The 24473-nt window shown below is 34.6% G+C and overlaps 1 protein-coding gene across 1 annotated transcript; it reads right to left on the bottom strand.

Moving 5' to 3' along the window:
• Positions 1-3922: 3922 nt before the first annotated feature.
• Positions 3923-23562, bottom strand: LOC107057890 (histone-lysine N-methyltransferase ASHH1-like). The gene is made up of 10 exons (XM_015302979.1): positions 23510-23562; positions 21782-21799; positions 9365-9521; positions 7801-7887; positions 7577-7661; positions 7413-7506; positions 7111-7309; positions 6885-6919; positions 4357-4543; positions 3923-4231 (listed from the first exon to the last, which is right to left on the bottom strand). Exons 1-10 carry the CDS (start codon positions 23560-23562, stop codon positions 3923-3925), a joined length of 1224 nt encoding a protein of 407 aa, XP_015158465.1.
• Between the last annotated feature and the right edge of the window lie 911 nt (positions 23563-24473).

The raw sequence follows: 24473 nt of genomic DNA, 5'->3' as shown, positions 1-24473 counted from the left end.
CCCTTAAATATATTTTGACCAACTTTTCCTTTTAACGATGAAAGTAGCTGAATTTCAGATAGAGGGTGTGCATAGTGGAAAATGTATTTTTGATTTTTCATGTTCGGTTAGTCATAATTTTAGAAAAATATTTTATTTAGGAAAATAAATTTTCACATTGATTGTTTCTTTTCATCCTCCGGCACACCTCATCTTCACCCTGTGCATTACTCATGGCATAGCCACATGAAGTAACCGATGACCAGTTGAACACAGTCACACACTTTGTCGGAAAGTTATATTATGTATATAAAAAATACACCAAGTATATAGAACAACAATTATTTTTCATAAGTATATATTAAATTCATTTTGAACACCCTGAACGAAATTTTTAATTTTGTAGCTAGCACACATAGCCCCATCCCACCACCCCACACTCCTACCCCCGCACCCACCTCCCATAATATTTTTAGTTTAGGACCATATGATTCAAAAGTTTCAGTATTTTCTTAAACTTCAGAATAAGTCAAATTAAAACATATAAATCGAAACATAAAAGAATAAATCAACAATATTAATCCTCTAATATACTTTCATTATGACTCCTTAATCTCTATTATCATGTTTTCCTAGTACTTGTATAAATGGAAAAGAAAAATAAGTAAACTAAACAAAGAAACCTTCTAAAATGGAACAAAAATTTCGAGAGTACAGATGAGCACAATAAATACTAATATTTGTTCCTATTGGAAAAAAAATAATGGTTACAATACATTAATTGAATTGATGAAAAAGACAAACAAAGAGTTTAATTTACTTTTCATTTCTCCCCCTTTCATTGAATTATTGTTTTATTTTTGGAGAAGTAGGTGTTCGTTAACCATGAAAGTCATTGAACTTTAAACTCAAACGGAAATCTACTTTCACATACACCTAATTTATTCATATGGGAAATGCCATCCTATTAATATCATATCTCTTACTCTCTATTCATTTTTAATTGTCATGTTGCATTTTTTGAAAGTCAATTTGACTAATTTTCAAAGTTAAATCAGATTACATTATTTTGATATTTTAAACTAAAAACTTAGATATTCAAAAACTATACGAAAAATATTATAAATTGCAATTTTTTATATATATATATATCAATTTAATGAAAAAATACATCATAAAATAATGTTAATCAAAATTCTTATCGTTTGAATCTAAAAAAAGGAAAGCATAACAACTAAAAAGAAACGGAGGAAGTACTTTTCAACCCTTTTCTATATCTCTTTTTGTACTCTTTCTTTCTAACTTTTCAAAAGAACATTACTATAAAGACATGATCGTGATTTAAGAAAAAAATACTTTTGAAAAGACTAAAGAAATTGAGAAATGACTTATGTTACTCAGACTCTTAAAAAATATTGTATCACCCCCGTCGATCCTTAAAAAATATATTATTTCTGAAGAATCCAACATACACCAATCGATATTTTTAAAAAGTCCAAACAATATAGAGAATAATTACCTATAACAAAACACAGATTAATACGAGCCGATCAGAAGAAGCAAAAAATTACGAAAAAGAAACAAACCTGAAAAACCTTAGTTGTTGTAAGAGAAATTCTTAGTAGAAGAAAAAGTTGTTCCTGGAATTAGAAATCCACAATTTGGAATTCAGTGAGAAACACAAAGTTATGTTTATGCTTTGTTATAAATGATCCTTAATTTGTTCTATCTGCCCTTTTTATTTTATTTTTTAAATGTAGGAGTAAAGAGAAAATGTTAAAAAAATGGTCCCTCAAATATATTTTGAGTATTTTTTGTCCTTTAATGAAAGTTGCTGAAAATACTTTTTCGATTTTATCATGTTCGGTTAGTCAAAAAAATTTAAAATATTTTTTTATAGGAAAACAAATTTTCTTAAAAGAAAAAAAAAGACTTTTCTGTAGAAGTGGGAAAGCAATTTCATTTGATTGTGTCATTCCGACCCTCCAACACACCCCATCTTCATAGACTTCACCTCTACACATGCCCCATCCTCACACCTACCTCCTATGGTATTTATCTAGATTATGTATAAATATTTTTAGAATAATATCTTTTTATTTACGAATAAATAAACACAAAAAATAAATAAGAAATTCATTTATTTTTCTGCTATCTTATTTCTCAAAAAAATAAATAATATTTTTCTCCATATCGAAAACACCATCATGAGTGGAAATCTCCTTCCACAATTGGAATTCCGTGACAGATACACAAAGTTATAATTTCTTATTTCAGCCTTGTTTGAGATGATCTTAAATTTGTTCTTGTCTTCCCTTTTTATTTTTTTTTAATGTGGGAGTATAAAAAGTGACGAAAATGGTCATTGTATATTTTAGTATAGGTTTAAAATAGTCTCTTAAATATATTTTGAACAATTTCTATTTTTATTATGATAATGAACATTCACTTAAAAATGAAAAAAATGACTCTCCAGGCGGTTAACTTTTTTTTTTTTTCATATTTATATTTAACAATTGTTGGGACAGACTCTCGTGGAAAATGAAAAAACCCCTTATCGGATTGAAAGCGATGACTTAAGCTTCTTTCTTCTTCAAATAGGGCGTTTAAAGAGCATGGACTCTTTAGTTTAATTAAGTTCCAATTTGGAAAATGAAAAGGCCCCATTTGATTCAATTCACGAATTAGCCCACTATGAGTCTACTACATTTTTTTTTCCATAATAATTTTATATAATTAGATAATAGTAATAATAATAATAATAAAGTATATCATTCGTCTTTTTTTTATATAAAAAATCAACACTTTTAATCTTCATCAAATATTCTACGAATTCTATCAATTATATTTACAAATTCTGAGGATTTACGCGACTAGTCCTTGTACAATAAATAAGTTTTGATATGCGACTCACACTTGTTACTAGGGGTGTTCACGGGTCGGTTTGGATCGGTTAGTGGTCAAAACCAAAATCAAACCAACTTAATCGGTTTTAAAATTATCAAAACCAAATCAAACCAAATTTAATATACATTTATCGGTTTTGGCTTGGTTTGGTTCGGTTATTCGGTTATTAACCATAAACAAAAATAAAAGAAAAATTCATTCAAAATGTGAAAAAAGTGACAACAATCTATTCAAAACAAAAAAATAGTTAGAATGACTGAAATTATTGAACTTTCGATCACTGAATTTATTATGATTAAAACTTTAAAATTCACTATATTGGCTTACAAGGAAGAGATATTAACATTTTCAGTCCCACAAAGAATTGTCATAGACACTCTTATACATGAAATCAATAAAATAAATATTTTCACCTTGGACATTTTTGCTTTCAATAAGTAAATTATAATGAAAACATATATAAGATCTTTAAAATTATTTATAAAAATAATATATTAAGTATGTATATTAATAAAATATATGTATATAATTCATCAGTTTGGTTCGGTTATTTCTTCGGTTTTTTTGAATAAAACCATAACCAAACCAAATACTATCGGTTTTCAAAAATCTAAAACCAAACCAAACCAAACCCAAATAAAATCGGTTTTATTTTATCGGTTTGGTTCGATTTTTCGATTTGAATCGGTTTTTATCCAAACCGTGAACACCCCTACTTGTTACTAAAAGGGACAAGGCCCTACTTGGGTTAGAGTGTGAAGCGAAGCGCACGCTTCATTAAAGATCAAAATAAATGGAGAATAAATATAAGCAAAAGTTCACATTAAAAGCTAAAAGGTAGTTATCACAAAATTCTTCATAGACCATAGGACAAACAAAATCAAATTTATAATGGTTCAACATCTATTTCTCATTGTTCAAAAACTTTACTTATGTAAGATCGTCAGAATTTTGTATTCCACCGTTATCATTATATTATTCATCATCATCTTCCTCAGCTGTGATTGTTGCATTCTATTACTAATGGAGGAACTGACTATTCAGTAGCTTCACCTTCTTCTATATCTTCATCTTTATCATCACCAATATTAGTCACATCTGATTGAAGTAAAGCCTGACGTTTTTGTTCGTTCTTTACATCAACATATTTCTTCATTTCTTCCCTTACAACATCCGGGCATTGTTCACACCGTGTGACGTCCCTGCAAGTACCAATCAAGTGTTGTTTGTGACGAAAGATTCCGCCATTAGTAACTTTTTTACAAAAGTTACACTCAACTGCGGCCTTATTGGTCTCACTTGCTCTTTTCCCATATTTCCAACCCGGGTCAACAGTTTTTAATTGCTGTTAAGATCAAAGAAACTAATCAACAAGATAAACAAAGTAATTGAAGTAACATGTAGTAGTAAAAATGAAGAATACGATACTATGAAAGTACAAGGAATAAAATTAAGAATGAGATATTTGACCTTCAGCTTGGGTTTGCGCTGAGACTTCTTCTTGATTGTACTATTAGTTGGTTCAACCTTGAACGTAGACCCCTCACCGTCATTCAATATCTTTGTGTGCTCATTTCCTCCACTAGTTCCAGAGATCACCGGAGAAGATTCATCATCATTCGTCGTGTCATAAAGTGGAAGATTATCCACGATATATCTGCAGTAAGAAAGCCAGATTGAAATAAATATACAACACATGTATTGGCTAACTCTGTCCACCAAGGCTTGGACACATGAAAAGAAATCACCTATCTTTTTGTCTCCACTGGGATATGAACTTCCTCACTTCATTGACCATTACATGTTTCTTACAAGGAGGAAACGAAAGGCTAGCTAGTAGGTATGAAGCATAATATGACTAAAATAAATTACCTGTTATCCCCTTCTTCGCAGACTTGGTTGCACCCCTGAGCCAAGATAAAAAAGGGAACAAAAGAATAAGAAATGAGATTGACAGACTCATATCGAATTTAGAAGCATCTATTATGTTTTAAAAAACACTTCAACAGTGAGGCTTATCAATATCAACGAGAAACAAAATCAATATCTTGGAGTACCTTTGAGCAGAAAAAAGATTACAGCGGCACAATGCAAACCTCTCTTGGAATAAAATGGTGGGGCGGATCACCTCCTGGACAACTAAGTTCCTATCATATGCTGGGAGGGTGCAACTTATAAAGACTGTTCTCTTCTCAATTCAGACATACTATGGGAAAGGCAGAACGGTGTGGAATATGGAGGCTAACAATGCTCATGGATAATAAAGAAAATTCTTAAAACAAAGGAGACTATGGAAGCTGCAGGATATGGAGAAGCTGAGTTGATTCAGATGCCGAGATTCTCGATACATAAAATGTACATCCAACTAAGAGGAGTATTCCCAAAGGTAACTTGGAGAAGATTAGTTTGTAACAACAAGGGGTCGCCAAAATGGATTTTTATGCTACGACTGGCCATCCATGCGAAGCTACTCACCAAAGACAAACTGCTGAAATGGGGGGTAGTACAAGACGCGGAATGCTCTTTCTGTAATACAACGAAGGAATCTGTAGCACACCTGATGTTTGAATGCAACATATCAGCCGGAGTTTGGAAAAGGCTACTAGTAATATGGCAAGGCGTAACTCACAAACATTGAACTGGCAAGGAGAAGTACTTTGGGCTAGCACACACCACAAGAGGAAAACACCAGATGCTGAAGTCTATAGAATGACCATGGCAAGTGCTGTCTATCACATTTGGCAAGAACGAAATGCAAGACTATTCAAACAGAAGCAATGAAGTGAAGATGAGATTGTGAAGACTATCATACAGGAGATACATCATAGAGGGAATAAGTACAGTAAATTGAGAGGAACATTAGCTAGATTGGATTTTTATCCTTCCTAATCGATAGCTGATGTAGAGGGGACGAAGTAGATGAGGGGTGAGGCTGTTGAAGCTCAGGCCTTTGTTTTTTTTAAGTTCTGTAACGTTTACTTGGTGAATAAATAAATCAATTATTTGCCAAAAAATAAATAAATCCTGCTGATCAACCAAGCTTTATATGAGAAATACAAAATCTACAACATGAACTTCCATTGCTGTGCTCTAAATTCCGACATAATAAGCCATAAGGTTTATCTTTTTTTGTTTTATTGGTGTAATAAACATTTATCCTGGATTACTTTATTTTTAGCCTGAAATGCAACACGTTGTTTATCCTCTAATAAAATTTAAGGTCCTTATATTGTGGTGTACTTAGGCCCTTGGATGAAAGAAGGAGCTACAAAGGGCTAGAAAATTCAATCTATCATACACCAGTCTAGATCTAACTACCACTATATATAATTTATCTTTTAGCCTTGGCGAGACATTCTCATCACACAGTCATCTTAAAATTAAGAATGGGATATTTGACCTTCAGCTTGGGTTTGGGCTGACACTTCTTCTTGGTTTTGCTATTAGTTTGTAACGTAGACGCCTCACTGTCTTTCAATACCTTATAACTGTGCTCATTTCCTCCACTAGTTCCAGAGATCATTGGAGAAGATTCATCATCATTCGTCGTGCCATAAAGTGGAAGATTATCCACGATATATCTGTAGTAAGAAAGCCAGATTGAAATAAATATCCAAGAATTACAAGGAAATGAGTTGATGCTGTAGCATCCAAACTATATTATCATAAGCAATTTGCTCCGCTGAAACTCATAAAGAACTATCTGAAATTTTACAGAAATATAATTTTCGGCCTATTTATCAATTGACAGACTAAAGAAGTGGGATTAAGTATAGGGGAGGAGCAGCTCTTCTCATACTTCGGCTTATGGAGAGACATAACACATCAAATAAAACATGCAAGATCTCTTACTAAGCCGTTGCCTATCACATTTATATATCTTACTGAGGTTTTCATGGAATCACTAATATTTCTCTTTTACATAGAGAATCAAGATGTAGAAGTAATGGAAAGAGATGAGCTCCTGAAACAAATCAAGTTAACAGAACAATGATTACCTGTTATCCTCTTCTTCCCAGACATGGCTGCACTCCTGAGCCAACTTCCAAGATAAAAAAGGGAACAAAAGAATAAGAAATGGGATTGACAGACTCATATCGAATTTAGAAGCATCTATCATAAAACATTAATCTGTTTGTTGTCTAATTCTGGAAAGAAGGAATAAGTGAAATGACTCTATAAAGGGCATTCTAGATATAACAATTCACAAGAAACTTAAGTTACCTTAAATCCTTGAGATTTGGAACCCAAAAAAAGAGAACAGTTTGCAGCTCCACAAAGACAACGAACAGGTGCACCACCATACCACTCAAAGTTATAGTTATATGAAAGCTCCATTCCAACGGATATATCTCTCTTTGCAAATATTCCTACCCTTGTTTCCCCTAACACTATCCATTTCCTTGTTTCACAATTTGGTTGGCTGGAAAAGTCAGGAACACACAGTATCAGTACTATCAATCAACATCAGTTAACGGACTTAGTTATCTTTTCATCATTTCAATAACTGAAGTTTCATCACTTACCATGAATGATTAATGAATCTTGCTAGACTTCCCTTCTTGGTAGCATCAATGAAATAATTTGCGTTCACTGAAATAATGTATGCATCCTTGACCTCTGCACAAATCATATAGTAGTGATCGATCTGTAGATGCATTGATAACCATATCTATTGTCGATAACTTACTATGAGCTTCATAAGCCAGACACCTTTTCTTTGCTGCTTCAGATGATAGCACTTCTCCACAGTATTCCATGATGAACTGTCCAGCCTAACAATGTAAAGAGAGAGGAAGAATTGGTTGATAGAAGCTAATTAGTAATTAGTTACTTCTCAAAGGCTTCCGATATATTCCAGAGAAAATAGTAATTACGAATAAGTCATAACTACAGCTGCTTCAGCAGAATTACCTTTATATTCTCATCAGCTAAAAGACCCCAACCACGCCCTTCAGTCCTGAACAACTTAGTTTTTGCATATTCACATTTCTGGAATCTCTGTGGACAGCAAGCAAAACACTTCAAAACAATATACCAAATAATATCTAAATGACACATCGTCTCTTTCAAACATGGCATTGAGTAGAATCTCCCATTAGTTATTGACACAGTCTCCTCCGTGAAGTAGATGAAAAGATAAATTTAAGTGAAGAAAGATTTTCAACAGGGAAAGAACTAAATGACAAGCAACAATTTTTTCATTATTTTCATTTACAACGGAATAACTGAAGGGGAACCTTGGAGAAACAGTAAAATTGTCTCCGTGTAGGTCACGGGTTCCAGCCATGGAAGCAGCCACCTCAACTAATTTTTTTATAACAGTGGTGTTTGGGCCAGCTTGCGCCCACCTCAACTAATTTCATGAAGTAGCGGGTAAACTCTGTTCGCCAAGGCTTGGAGATAGAAGAAATTACCTAGTATTTTTACCTCCACTAGATTTTCACCTTGAGATCTAATGGTTCTCAATTCACTTCATCGCCACTAAGCCACACCCTCAATGTTCTATTAAGGATATTGCATATAACAATTTGAACAATTAACCCTATACGTATACGACAAATCTAGACGCATTATAACTATCACAATCAAGGTAAAGATCGTATGCTCCACTCTTACCACACAAATACTTGACTTTTTTTGCTAACATAGAGACATTGACTTGACAGATTTACTAGCGTGAAATAACTGAAAAGGTTAGTTAACATGAAATATTGACTTGACATATTAATAATGTGACGTTATACATTGTCCACGTTAGACGTGTAACATGATGTAGTGCTCATGTTAGACTTTGTCAGAACAGTTTTGCAGTACGGAATTGGCCCAAGTGAGCAAGACTGATCCCATGAAAGGTGAAAGAAGAGAAGCAAACAATGGACACATAAAGAAATAGATGCAGGAAGCAGTTTGTCATAGGCTTCCAATCTGATGATTCATCTCAAGAGGGTGGAAAAGGAAAAAACAAACATGATGGGGATGCTAAGACAAAGGTTGATTTATAACAGACTTGTCAGAAAAGAAAAATATATTTCGAGCAGAAGACTAGCTACTTCCATCCATTTAGAAGTTCCTTATGCTAGATTGATATGAAGATCGTGATGTCCTAGTGGCTAATAGGGAGGAAATTCTTAGAATAATAGTCAGAATTCTACTTGGGTATGAGGAAGAGTCCCATGACGTGCATAGGAAAAGATAGCATTAGGAGACTGATAAAGAAGAAAAATGCAGAAGTAAAAGCATAGAAATTCGACAAGACAAGAAACTGGATAAAGCTCCGTCACATGAAATATATGAGGAACATCATGTGAAAGAGTTTGCACCTATGCACACCATGCATGGAGGAGATAATTTGACCTTTTGAGGATAACTTGGTTGAATAGTTGAAGGACATAAAAGATATGAACATGGTAAAAGTGTATAAATATAGAGAAACGTCATGAAATGTTCAACTAATTAACCAAATCATCTAATTTACCTGATTCCTGCAATTTTCACCACTCTGACAGTATCCTAGTGTACACTCAGTGCTGGTCAGTACATTTAAGCATCTTTCTCCACAAGCAGTTTCAGGATCATTGACACCATATTTGCATTCACAAACAGCGACGTCCTCTTCTTTAAGTTTCTTATGTCTGTAAGACATTAGAACATTCCAATTAAAATTGACTAACTAAAGCCAGGATTAGTGATAATCGAAAACTATTAAACTCCAAATGGAGTTCAAACTCCAAATTATAATATGGAGTTCAAATTTCTTCTTTTACTCATTTTCTTGCCAGTGAAATTATATCTCATGACATTCTTGGCAGATCATGGAATAAGGTACACTAGTTAAACAAAGTTTAATCTCTTAAAAAAACAAACTAACTTTTTGGACCGTGAGTATAATCAATATGCTATCCAAGTGGTTCTAACAATTGTAAATGAAGACACAATAATTCAGAAGTTTAGACAACAAGTGTATAAAAATAGCTTAAGTATAAGGATTATCAAAAGAAAGAATGCAGTTAACGGGTGGTAATAACAATTGTAAATGATGGCATAATAATTCAGAAGTCTAAGCAGCAAGTGTATGAAAATAAGCTTAAGTTTAAGGATTATCAAAAGAAATAATGCAGTTAACTGGTAAGGAGACCATCATAAAAAAAAAGCAAAGAAATGATTGGAGCTCACTTTCGCCCTAAAAACTCATTTTGAGTAATTTGAACAAATGGTGTTACTCCTTCTGGCAGTTGGACCTTCAAAAAAGAAAAAAGAATCAATTCACCTCATGACTTGATATAAATAGTCATATTGTAATGAAAAATCACTTATACAGTCTCCATAAACATTACTATACAGTGTGATCTTTAGAAATATACGACTAACAATAGGCAAATAATATATCATACAACTAATTGTTTAGATAAACCATGTCACTGATATGAGCATCCATGTTTTAATGGAAGGGAAAATAAAGTAACTTTGATAATAAGGAATGCACACCATAACATCAACCATCCAAACACTAGGATATTCAATAAGAGAACTTTTCAATAGTAAAGTTTATTAACAAGCACAATAGCACAAAAATGGGTATGGAACAGTAGTACACTTATGACTATAGCACTTTCCTACTGCAAGGAGTCAATATTGTCCAAACAAAAGTGGAAAATGACTTATATTTTTCATCTACATTTTTAATAAGCCAAAGTTTGTTGAGAGAACAAACTTTGTTGAGGAAGATTAATTATTAAGGTAAGGCCCCGCAACTTCTAAGCAAAGATTTGAACCATCCTCCATATGTGTATAGGCCCGAACCCGATGATTTATAAGTTGTACATATATGTTAAGGTCCTTTACTAAGTGTAGTAAGTATATCAGATGTGTTGTAGGAACGTAAGTTACCTCAAACACCAAACCAAGTTCAAAACATTTTTATCGGCTAAGGTTTTACATTAGTTCATACAAGGGTAAATTTCAAACGACCACATCTCTCAGCATAGAATGAATGAGGTGGTCCATTACCTATCAAATTAAAGGTTTATGAGTCTTCTTTCCAACGCTACCAAATTTGCATCATTTCAAGTGTGGCATAAAATGTTATGACCATTTTACCAGAGACTATACCATATCAGAGTTTTCAGAGTTAGTAACTACGAACCGCATTCACATGTTGTAAATTGAAGTATGACCCGTAGTTTCAACTCGTGAAACAAACTTTTGAAAGTCATTTATTTGTCTGATTTTCATGGACCCAATTACGGGCCCGTAATTTGGGCCCGTAGAATGAATTTTGAGACTTAAAATTTTAGTCTGACACACATGGATGGGATCTACGGCTCGTAGATGAAACCACAGACCATAGATGACCTCGTGGAAGGTTTTTGATAACTTTTTAATTAGGGTTTCTTTTATCTTTTCCCACTTTTTCTAAGCCTAAGCCACGATGTTTTAACTTTTATTAGGGGAACATATTCCATAAAGTACTCAGATTTATTTTATTTCTACGCTCTCAACTCCCCAACTCAAAAAGAAACCGCAAGGAAGACAAAAACTAGGGTTTCAAGGCTTCCAAACAAGTTTTTCTTTTGACCTTCATTCTCTCAGGTATATAAGGCTTCAACTAGAGTATCTCTTCAATTAGTGTTTAACAGAGGAGAATAAGAGCTGATTGAAGAAGAAAAAGGAAAAGTGATTTCTATTGATAAATGAGACTGAATAAATACATCGCAACTTAACTAAGATGATGTAAAGTAATGCTAAAAAATCTGCTAAAACTAAGTTACTGTTTGCTGAAATTGAGGAACTAATACTTAAAAGTAACTACACAAACTAGGAAACAGAAAATAGCTAAAATATAGCAATTTATTCTGGTGTGCACTTCCTCTCATACCTAAATTATTTTGATTTTCAAGAATTCTTCAAGATTGTTAGAAGTAAAATTAGGAATTTTTATGAACTAATGATCTTCGTTATTAATTTATGTTTTTATTATTTCACTTTGGTTTTGAAACCTTATGATATTGATTTAGCATGATTTTTATGGTCATTCAAACTCTTATGGCTTTTAAGCATGAAAACAAACATGATATGAATTACAACCTAAATACATGTTATTTTAAGATGTGACTTTTGAGATTAGCCTCATACATGATTCAAAATGATAAGTGGTTTTCATACCTATGAGCATTATATGAATATATGTTGTATTGTGAGGACTATTTAGTACCGAGAGGACTCGAGTTTAGAAAACCAAAATCCCATAACTATGCACCAACGTAGGATTATGTTTAACCGTCTTGTCGGTTGACTTTCTAGCCTTGAGAGGCTAAGATTAGTGGATTCACATAGATATGATATGGTCCTATCCTCAGTCAAGGTATAGGGAAACCCTCCCAACTAGGTTAGTTGTTGAACATCATGAGCTTACATGGTATATGTCGGTTATAAAAAACTCCCTAATTATGCATTTTTATGATATGTTTTTAAGTCTTTATGGCTCATTTCAAGTATGTTATTTTGTGTATATGATTATGCAAGGCTACTGAAAAAAAACTCAATTATATGAATATGTGCTTTTGAAAAGATATTTTTATGATACTTATTCATAGATTCCAATTGTTTCTCATCAATTCTTTCGCTATGTATATGATTTTGAGAACGTTATTTCACTGTCCCCGTTATGCCATTTCTACTACTATGGTAGTGCCTTTTACTTACTTAGTACATTCCACGTACTGACACATACTTTTCTCTGCGCTGCATCCTTTTATGATGTAGATTTCGGTGCTCGTACTCAGACTCGTCAATAGTAAGGTTGCAGCATTTGCAATTAGCACTTGGTGAGCCCTCCTCATTTGGAGACTCCATTAGTTTAGGTGACCAGACTCTACTTCATGTTGTCTTTGGTTTTGAGGTAGTTGGTGGTCATGTCCCAGCAAAATTATGTTTTCTTAGTATAGGCTTATTTTTAACAGTAAAAATGTAGTTTCATGGATTTTCTAAACTCTATTATTCAGTTATGTATTTCAGCTTCTGCTTAGTTTCTTTATGTGATTCTTTGATATGTATGCCAAGGGTTAGCTTGGGATCACTTGTGGTTCCAGGTATCGTGTTTCGGCTGGGGTATAGACTCGGGTAGTTACAAACAACTTCCAACTAGTTTGTTACAATGGCAAGAACAAAGTAGAGTAATCTAGACATGTGTTGACTCAATATCACCTATAAAAAATGATGAACCCACTTTCCAAGATGCATATATTTTGTCCATAAATACAAATTCAACATAACTCAACAGAAGACCATAATATCCTCAAGAATTGTTTCTAAATTTCTTAAATTTATGTCTTAAAAAATTCTTAGTCCAGTCAATGCCTCAAAGCTAAGGGTATGAACTAGAACACATTTGGAATGAACAATTACATCATACACAAACAATAAGGTTTAGATCTTGCTATTTTGTAGATGATGTTAAGTTTTGATGATTTAACAAACTTAGGGATCTAACAAGGGACCATATCTAGGAAAGGGTCTTCTGGTACAGGGAAAATGAATGAATAAACTCAGCGTAAGGAATATTTGTGTGTCATCATCAAAAAAGAGGAAAATGTTGTATTCTAGGTGTTTTGATGATCCTCACATATGCAGGGACTCGATCCTTGGCAGAGTGCTCTCGTTCAAATTCAAAATGGTGTACAAGTATAAAGCTGTCTTGTCAGGTTAGTTGGTGAAAAGTGAGCGTACTTCACCAATAGGAAGGGCGGATAAGGTTGTTTGTTTCAGTGGTCAAAACTCTTGTTGGGGATTGATATATACAACAATAAACAAACAACATTATTCATTCAAAAAGAGAGAGAGCTAGCAAGTCTTTTCAAGAACTCACAAAGAAAACACAGAAAGGGACCTGGTCCCAGATAGACTGCGTACAGGGAAAAGTCAAAAGACAGATGTCTAAAAGTTGTCACATCTAACATGGTTGGTGCACAACTTTTCAGAGTAGCAGGCTCTCAGCCAATGGTGTCATCCCAAGGGGTTTGTGTCCATTTGATATAGTCTCTTCTCACAAGACACAAACTAAGATTTGAATTTTTGAAAATTCATAAGCTTACAAAGAGAAGGTCATATTCGAGGAAGAACACTACTCATACTCAACAAATGAGATGATAAAGTGCTGAAGAGTCTTTGTTGTACTTTGAGCTTTGTGTCTTATGTGCTTACATTGTAAATCTACTCCTAAGTTATAAATGATAGTAGATCATTTGCTTGTCTAAGTCTTTAGTTTGAGTCGTATTAACTAGAGTTAGTTAGTAGAATCATCTATGTTTTATTCAACCTTTTTTACATCATTGTTTTTATGTTCTCTTGGGTAGAGTTTCCTAGGAATGCCAACTAGAGTTAGTTGTGCATCAGAGTTGCTGCTTGTTTAGCTCTCATCGTTGAGATCGGAGTTGGTGGCTATAGTTAGTTGTGTTGGGTTCTTAAAGTCTAGATCAACTAGAGTTAGTTGGTTTAGTGGGCAATAGAGTTATTGCTTTGTTTTCCTTTGTACTAGAGTTGCTACAGTAAGGGGGAAGGGATTAAAAAGTTTTAATTCCTAGGTTGCAAGAGTTTGTAATCTGAAACTTTGCTTCATTTAAATGAAATGGTGTTTGAGTTGAAATTTTGTGAGTACATGTCGTGGTTTTCACCGTCCTTGAGCAATGGGGTTTCCACATAAAATCATTGTGCCTGATTTACTTTGAACTATTTATTTTCCACACTTTATTCTGTCTGGGGACTTGGTCCTGTGATCACTGGTGGACGCATGCATTCCAACAATTGGTATCAAAGCTTGGGCTCTCTATGTGGTTAACACCAAGAGAGAGATTCTTGCGAAGAATGGCGATACCACTAAACTTGCAAAAAGGTCAGTCTCCTACAAGGCCACCTCTTTTTTATGGTTAGTTCTATATATGATGGAATATTCGAATGAGTGACTATCTCATGGCTGTAGACATTGATGTATGGAATGTTATTTGTGAAGGTCCTTATGTGTCAACTATGGAAGTAAAAGATGGAGATGTCACAAGAGTCGTTCCCAAAACTCGACATCAATATAATGACTCCGATAGAAGAAAAGTTGAGAAAAATCACAAAGCAAGGAAATTATTGATGTGTGGCATTGAAGTAAATGAATATGATCTAATTTCATCTTGTAAATCAGCCAGGGAAATCTGGGATCGGTTGAGAACAACGTATAAGGGTACTGAGGAAACAAAGAAATCTAAGCTTGATCTCTTCACTACTCAGTTTGAAAGTTTCACCATAAAAGAAGGTGAATCTATTCATGAAATGCGTACTAGATTCTCCACCATTACAAATGAGCTTATGTTCTTGGAAGAACCTGTCCCTGCATGTAAGCAAGTCTCTAAGATACTGGAAATTCATCCCAGATCTTGGACAAATGAATTTGTGATTGGCGATGAGATAAGGGACTCTGAAGTAGTGATGCTGGATGCACTATTTGAACATCTTCAAGTTCATGAGATGCACAAAAAGAAGGATGGTCTAAATCTCAAAGGCAAATACAAAAGGTCAGATCTGATTAATGAGGCTGATCGGAAGAAAGATTCAAAAAGGGACAAATCACTTGCTCACAAGGTGTCACAAAGTCAAACCCCTGAAATAAATGAGAACATGGGCTATTTCACTCGAAGATTTCAAAAAATCGTGAGAAAACGTGGAGGTATCATGAAGAAAGCAAATTTTGATAGGGCTACAAACTCAAATGACTTGTGTTACAAGTGTGGTAAACTAGGTCACTTCATTAAAGACTGGTCTATGCACAAGGTTGACGACAAGGAATATGTCAAGCTTGGAGAAGGCAAAGACAAAAGAAGAGATTAGGTCCGTGACAAGTCAAGCAGAAGAGAAAGTACATATCATACGGTGAAGAAGGATCTGACTGCCTGGGAAAATGCCTCAAGTGATTCAGATGATTCTGAACACTCTGATGATGCTTTCATGACAAAGTAAGATGATGAAGATGCTAATGAAGAGGTAACCTTAGCATACTTCAATAAAAACTTGAATACATTTTCTACTAGTAAATTCAGAAAGATAGTTGTTGTACTAATTGATTTGATCAGTGAGCTAACGATTGGGAATGATCTCGTGAACAATAGCCTAGACATCTCTCAAGATGGAAAAATTGCTCTAGTTACCCAAATATCTGATATTGAAAAACAAATGGTTGTTCTAGAAACTGAAAATATAGAACTAAAGGAAAAGATAAAAAAAGTGACTACTACAGTTTCTAAAGGAAAGAAATTGGTCAACAACTTGCAGCTAGAGCTTGAAAATAAGCTGCACATTGTTGAAATGAAGAGGGAATTCTAGAAAGAAAATCTTGTGTTGGAAAGCGACTTGGTCCGTGTAAAAGAGGAACTAAACAAATCCCTCAAATGGACAACTTCTTCTAAAATGCTTACAAATTTAATCAGTAAGGGTAACAACAGTAGAAGAGGGCTGGGTTGTGAGAAGATAGATCCCTCATACAATCCTCACAACAAAAACGTTTATGTTGCTGATAATTTACTATGTGTGCATTATGGTCGAAATGGACATCTTAAGAAAGATTATCTTATTTGAAAAAAAACATGAAGGAAGTTCTTCAAACTATTCCAAACAGAGGAACAGACATAAGAAGGGATATGGCCTTGCTTTTGGTCCTAAGTTGAAGAAAAGCAGTCTGCCCCACTGGACAAAAGATTTTCTTATCACTCCGTTATCTTCTTACTGGGAACTCTGTCTCAAATGGGTTCCCAAGGCTAACAAGTAATATGCTATGCAAATAAGATGAGGTAACATCAGTCAGTGTTGTCTCATGAATAGTAGATGCTTAAAGCACTAGTAAAACTAAAAACTTCATCTCTATCAAGGCACTTCAAGGTGGAGGTGTCTCTTTTGGCGTAAGCAGGATTGGAAAGTTTGTGGAACACCCCATTGAAGATGTGTACTATGACAATGAGTTGAAGTACAATCTTCTAAGTGTTTCATAAATTTGTGATAAAGGAAATGGAGAACATGTATATTGTTGATCTGAATACTGCTCGTAGTGACAGTCTCACTTGCCTTAGTGCTCAAAGTGAGAATGATGATGTATGACACAAGAGACGTGCTCATGTGTTCTCTACTGCACAAACTTGTGTCAAGACACATGGTCCGCGGTCTGCCAAAAATAAAATTTGCAGATGATAATGTTTGTGTTACTTATGTTAAAGAGAAACATATCAGACCATCCTTCAAGCGGAATAAGCAAGAATTGAGAAGTAAGTTGCAAAACAAAGAAGATTCTGAGATGGAAGAGCTGCTTCAGATTCAGAGAGATGGTCTAAGTAATAAGCTTGCTGAAGAATATCCTCTTCATGAATCCAACAATCCCAAAGAAGTTGATGCAGATGATAAACCTGATGAGGGACCTGCTCCGGTAGACAATGCTGAACAAAGATGATGCAGTTCAAACTGATAATGTGAATTCTGAAAGTGAGAATGAAGAAGCTGAACAAGCTCAGTTTGAAAGAAGCAAAGTATGACACTCAGTTCCCCGACCAGCTGACAGGTTTTCCAAGTTCCTCTTCAACAATGGTTTCAAAAGAGGTAAAATTGACAAAATCCTCTTTTTGAAATCACAAAGGAAAAAATTGCTAATTATTTAAGTATATATCGATGATATCATCTTTGAAGCAACCTTTGAGGTGTTGTGTGAAGAGTTTGNGCTGAACAAGCTCAGTTTGAAAGAAGCAAAGTATGACACTCAGTTCCCCGACCAGCTGACAGGTTTTCCAAGTTCCTCTTCAACAATGGTTTCAAAAGAGGTAAAATTGACAAAATCCTCTTTTTGAAATCACAAAGGAAAAAATTGCTAATTATTTAAGTATATATCGATGATATCATCTTTGAAGCAACCTTTGAGGTGTTGTGTGAAGAGTTTGTTACACTCATGAGTAGTGAGTTTTGAAGTGAGCATGATGGGAGAATTAGATTTCTTCTTAGAGCTACAGATCAAGCAAACCTCTAAAGGTACCCTCGTTTGTCAAGAAATGTACATCAAGGAGCTGCTCAAAAGGCTTAACATACTTGAAGTCAAGACAATGTTAAAAAAGGGTAATGTCATCATGAAGTTTTGCAAAATGGAAGATCAAGTGGCTGACATCTTCACCAAAACCCTAAGCAAGGACCAATTTGTCAAAACAGGTATACACTCATATTGACTTAGCTAAAGGGAAGAAGATAGCACAATGTGATCAGGGCAATTAATGTCTGAACAAAGATATAAACCTGGTTCCAGCTCAGAGAAGCTACTGAAGAAGTTTCACATTACAGATGCCAAGACAATTGATACTCCATGGGACCAACTCGAAGCTGGATAATGATGGATGTGGTCCAAATGTAAATTATATAAGTGTTAGGATTTATTCAAGATTCCAAGCTTGTCCAATGGAATCACATTTGAAAGCTGCTAAGAGAATCCTAAGACATTTAAATAAGACATGAAATTGGTTCTATTTTGTTCATCAGGAGACTTTTTGATTTGGAGGAATATAGTGATATTGATTATGCTGGGTATCAAGTTGATAGAAAGAGTACCTTAGGAATGACTTATTTTCTAGGCTGGTCTCTCATTCATGGGGAACTAAAAGGCAAGATTCAGTTGCTCTTTCAACAACTAAGGCAAAGTATGTAGCAGGTGCAACTTGATGTGCTCAACTCTTGTGGATAAAATAACAACTTAAAACTCTTATAAGACCTGGCCGAGATAATCAAACTGAAGTTGGGGGTGCTGTAACCTGACTGAATGGATCCTGCCTGAAGCAATCAACCCTCTCATGACTATGCAAATGGAGCAGGTATCCTTGTTTTCCAGTTATGTATGTTTTAGCAAATTCAGTCTTATACCTTTTATAGGTATGCACACATGGAAAAAATGCTGAAGGAAAAGGGAGGTCAGGACAAATCTGGGCAATTAGAGAGAGGGACCCGATCCATTCTAGAAGGTTAGCACTCTTAACATTGCTTTTTGAATTATGCATGAGAACTGTTGTGATCGCCATATGTCTGTCATTCAGAAATCTGACCGTTGTCCCATCATTTGAATACGAAAATGACACTTCCTTTCACATAATACACCGTTTCACTTCCTTTATACTTCATATTTCTTTTCATCACCCTAGAAAATTCAAATCCCCTTCCAAAAATAAAAAAATTTCAAAACCCTCTTTTCTCTTCTCTAAAAAACACTTCAAATGTTTAAACCCTTTGTTCCTACTGGAGAATTTTCTGATGAAGAAATTTTTGAGTGTGAAGAGGAACCAGGTACAACAAGCAAAAATAAGAAGGTGGAAAAGATGATGTTCAAAAAGGAAAGGGTTGATATTCTAAGAACTCAAAGTATTCTGAATGGGAGAGTGTCTGTTCTTAAAAAAATGAAATGGTTCCTAAGTTATTGATCTATTCATCTCAGAGGCCTTGAGTAAATTTGAGTTTACCAATCTTTCTGTTTCACCCTAGGGAAATGTCACCGAGACTTCCAAGATTAGAATAGAAAAATAATCTCTAAACTAAGAAAAAATGTTAAATAAAGAAAACAAGATAAGTTCATAGATCTAACTCTTCAATATGTATCTAGATATATCAAATGCAAAAACGAGTGTATTTTCAAAATAAAAAATAAAAAAAAGTAAAATCGTACCAAAATTGGCTTCCGAAATCCCCTCGTGCAGCGCATCTGATTTTGATTTTTCTTTTGCTTTCTCAAACTTTTCTTCTCGATCTTTGCTTTTCCGTTATTCATTGTTATTCTTTTTTACCGTATGCTTAAAAGTCTAGAAGGCGCAGTGGAGTTTGGGCAGGAATAACTTTTTCCGAGAGGTGAACTTCAAAAATCAGTTTTGCCCTAAAAATTTGGGAAATTAAAGTCACTTAGTCGAACTAGAAAACTATAAAGATAGGGAGGCTAAGGTTACGAAGTAAGGTCATCTGGTTAAGGAAAGCTCAGTTTATGAAATTGCTTAGCCGTTAATTAATTGAAAAATGAAAGTAGTAGTGAGGCGTTGGTATGGAGTTGCATCTGCTGTGGATATAGAATTCAAATTTGGAAAATTTGAAATTCAAATTTGGAAAAGGTCTGTGATCATTTGAACTGGAAATTCCTAGATTCTATTATGTTTCAAATGGGATTTGGGGAAAAGAGGAGGAAATGGATTAATTTTTGCATCTCTTCGGTGAGATTTTCTATGTTGGTGAATAGTGACCCATGCGGGATTTTTGGGAGTCCGAGGGATTTAAGACAAGGGGATCACTTATCATCAATGTTGTTTATCTTATTTATGTGAGCATTAAGTAGGATGATGATAGAGCTATTTTATGGGGTTACTTAAAGGGTTTTAGTGTTGCGGTTCTTAGTGTCTCATTCGTTATTTACGGATGATACCTTGATTTTTTATGATGCAACTGAGGCCTAGTTGGATTATTAACAGTGTTATCAAAGGCGCGCTTAAGCCCTGAAGCGAGGCCCAAAACGTGTTGAGCGCTTCGCCTCGCTTTATGTGCGCTTCAGTGTCGTCATCAAGGTTCTAAGGCAAATGTTTCCTTGCCAATGAGCCTCTTATGAAGAAGTGACACTAAATAATTGATAATTTACTTCATCATAATTTTTTTTCAATTTCTTTGGTCATATATTTGTCATTCATGTTTATAATTATTAGTCTTGGACTAAACAAATATATTTGTTTTCTTTTCTCCCTTTGCGCCTTTTTGTACTAAAGCCCACACTTTATTTGCGCTTAAAGTCCCTACGAACCTTAGAGCTTTTTGGCGCTTTTCGCCTTTCATAACACTGATTATTAAGCCAAGTCTTTACTTGGTTTCAGCCGGTATCAGACCTCAAAATCAATTTGAGGAAGTTTGAGATTATTCTTTTCGAGAAGGTGAACAACATTAGATCACTCACTCAAATTTTTTGAATTGTAGGGTTAGGGCCCTTCCGACTACCTATCGTGGAGTACCTTTAGGTGCTTCACACAAGAATCAAACTGTCACGAGTACCTTTAGTCATTTCACGGTGTTTAGAGCCACAAGTGACCCCAAGCTAACTTCATGATCAGGCATGGCACTAAGAATCAACATGTAATAGCAATAGAAGATAACTGGATGCGAAATTGAACTGAAATCATATATATATAAAAGAGAACCCTAGGCCCACCTACGTGGCGCCACCACAAACCAGGATTCCCTTTTAATTTATTTATTTCCAAAACTAACCTTCTCCTTTTACGAAAAATTGGGACTTTTATGAAAAGTTGCGACTTTAATGAAGAGGTGCGACTTTTATGAAAAGTTGTGATTTTTATGAAAAGTTGTAACTTTTATGAAAGATTGTGACCTTTCTGAAGGGTCGCAACTTTTCCAAATAGTTGTAACCTTTCCGATAAGACACAATAAATATTTGTTCACACTACTCTTTGTTATCTATAAATAGAGGGATTTCCTCTCATTTTAAAACAACAAAAATTCTGAACTTCTTCTTCTTCTTTTTCTTCTTCTTCTGCACAATTAAATATTCGTGTACTTTGCTCCTGTTGAGTAGCTCACTAACACCATTGCGTATGTTATAGATCCTGGTATGTATTTTTACAGTCATTAATTTATGCTTATGTTATTAAGGATAAATGATAAGATGTTATAATTTTCATTTTCCTTTACATTATTAATGTTTGTTACTGCGTAATCTTATATGTAAGATAATATAGTGTTTTAGTTTTAATAACCGATATATTTTAAGTATTATTTTATAAATTCGCGCAGGTAATTTTACTAGTAGTCTAAAAATATCAATAGATGAATATTTGAGTTCACATAGCTGAATCTAAACTGATTGTATGAAAAGTCTCTACTAATATGAGTTGCTAAGACAAGTCCCTAGCTAACTCTAATGTCTGAAAATTGAAAGTAAGTGACTAAAAGAAACACAGGGGTTTCCTCGAAAAGACGAGAACTCACCAAACACTGTTGCTAGCTGATCAAAGATAGTACTAATCATCAATATTAGTCACATTTCGTTGAAATAAAGCCTGATGTTTTAGCTCCCTTTTTTCATCAACATATTTTTTCATTTCTTCCCTTACACCATCCTGGCATTTTTCATACCGTGAGACGTCCTTGTAAGTAGGGGTGTTCGTGGTTCGATTTGGATCGTTTATTGGTTAAAACCAAAACCAAACCAATCTAGTCGGTTTTTTAAATATCTAAAACCAAACCAAACCAAACGAAAAAAGTAACCGTCGGTTTGGTTATTGACAGTTTGGTTCAGTTTTTCTGGTTTTTTATGTTTAAAAGTAATAAAATTTTGAGGACATACGTATCTTGATAGACACAAACACCTAGTATATGAGCAATCCACTGAAAATCTATTGTCGGTTCAATTAAGCAATTAAACAATATTAAAGTTATCATTACACGAACAAAGTGATTCAATTAAGAGAAGATGTAACTATCTTATGAAAGGTATGGTAGGTAAAGACTAAAATAATAAATTTTGATGGACTTGAACTTGTGATTGTAATAGATGGACTAAAACTTAAGTGTTGGGCTTGAGAAAATGGTAAAGTTAAAAACTTAGGTTACTTAAAATTTTAAAAAATATTTATATTTTATTTATGAATGATATATAAATAATTATAAAATTTTTATATATAATTTATCGGTTCAGTTTGGTTATTTTTGCAGTTATTTTTTAGTAAAACCAAAACCAAACCAAATAGTATCGGTTTTTCAAAATTTAAAACCAAACCTAACCAAATCAAACCAAATATCAATTTTTTAATCGGTTTGGTTCGGATCGTGGTTCGGTTTGGTTTTGTAACCATAATCATGAACATCCCTACTTGTAAGTACCAACTAGATGTTTGTGATGAAAGATTCCACCATTAGTAACATTTTTACAAAAGTTACATTCAACTGCGTTCCTATTGGTCTCACTTGTTCTTTTCCCATAGTTCCAACCGGGGTCAGCCATTTTTAATTGCTGTTAAGATCAAAGAAACATAATCAGCACTATATTTTAATCACTGTAACAATATATAATCACTGTTAAGAAAAATAATCAGCAAAACAGAGCAGAGAAACAACAATGTTGGTACAGTAGAACAGAACAGAACAAGACTGCAAAACAGAGCAGAAAAAAAGAAGAGGAGGAAAGAAAGAACACTTACCTGAAGTCAAGAAGCAACAGAGATGAAAACCGCGACTGAACAGTCGATGACTGAGGTTAAACATATCGCGACTTGTTTTTTCATTCAAAACGCACTTTTATAAGGTTAAAAACAAAAAGTATTTTATTCACTTTTAAGAGAAGATGAGAAGGATAACTCCCTGCTTATTCCTTGTAAAAGTACTACAACACACGGCTACCTACTGTCCTTTTATTGTAATCCTCGACCGCCAAACCTTTTTTTATCTAGAGTCATGTCCTCAGTAAGTTGAAGATGTGTCATGTCCCATCTAATCACCTTCCCCAAATATTCTTCGACCTACCTATACCACTCCTAAAAATATGTTATAGCCAAACTTGCACACCTACTTACTTGGAGCTTCCCCGCACCTCTTCTTCACATGATCGAACAATTTCAACCTTGCTTCCCTCATCTTGTCCATCACGGAGGTCACTCCTACATTGTCTTGTATAGCTTCGTTCCAAATCCTGTCACTCCTGGTATGCCTACACATCCATCTGAGCGTGTGCGTTCTTGACAGGCAAGTACTCTGCCCCATACAACTGTGTAGGTCTAACCACCACTCAATCGCATGAAGAGGAGGTGGAGGCGACCCAAGGTACTTGAAACTTCTTCTCTTGAGTATGACTTGTTTATCGAACTTCAATTCCACCTCCACTTCATGTGATACGTCATTTGAACTTCGACTCCAAGTACTCAATTTTAGCCTGACTTTACCTGAAACTTTTGGATTCTAGGGTCTGTCTCCAAACTTCTAACCTATCATTAAATCCACCGTGGGTCTCTCAATCAATACTATGTCATCTGCGAATAACAAACACCAGACACATCCACTTGAATATGTTGCGTCAATTCGTTCATCACTAAGGCAAATAAAAATGGGTTAAGGGTTGATCTCTAGTGCAACCCTATCATGACCAAGAAGAGTTTTGAGTCACCTCCAACCATTCTTACCTGGCTCTTTTCTCCGTCGTGCATGTCCTTAATCACTCTAATGTAAGCCACACATACTTTAGACTCCAAACACCTCCATAGAACCTCCTTAGGATCTTTATTGCATGCCTTTTCTAGGTCAATAAACACAACGTTTAAGTCCCTCTTTCTATTCTTATATAGCTCCAACAATCTCCTTATAAGATCGATGACTTTTATGGTTGGCCGCCCTGACCTGAACCCAAATTGGTTCTCGGAGATAGGCACTCCCCTCCTAATCTTTACCTCGACCACCATCTCCCATACTTTCATAGTGTGGCTTAGTAACTTCATACCCCTATAGTTGTTGCAGTTTTGAATATCATCCTTGCTTTTTGTACAAGGGGATCAATGTAAATA

Source organism: Solanum tuberosum, unplaced genomic scaffold, assembly GCF_000226075.1.
Source record: "Solanum tuberosum cultivar DM 1-3 516 R44 unplaced genomic scaffold, SolTub_3.0 scf00403, whole genome shotgun sequence".
Lineage (NCBI taxonomy): Eukaryota > Viridiplantae > Streptophyta > Magnoliopsida > Solanales > Solanaceae > Solanum > Solanum tuberosum.
The sequence above is the reverse complement of the archived record's forward strand: the minus strand, read 5'-3'. Positions and strand labels throughout refer to the sequence as shown.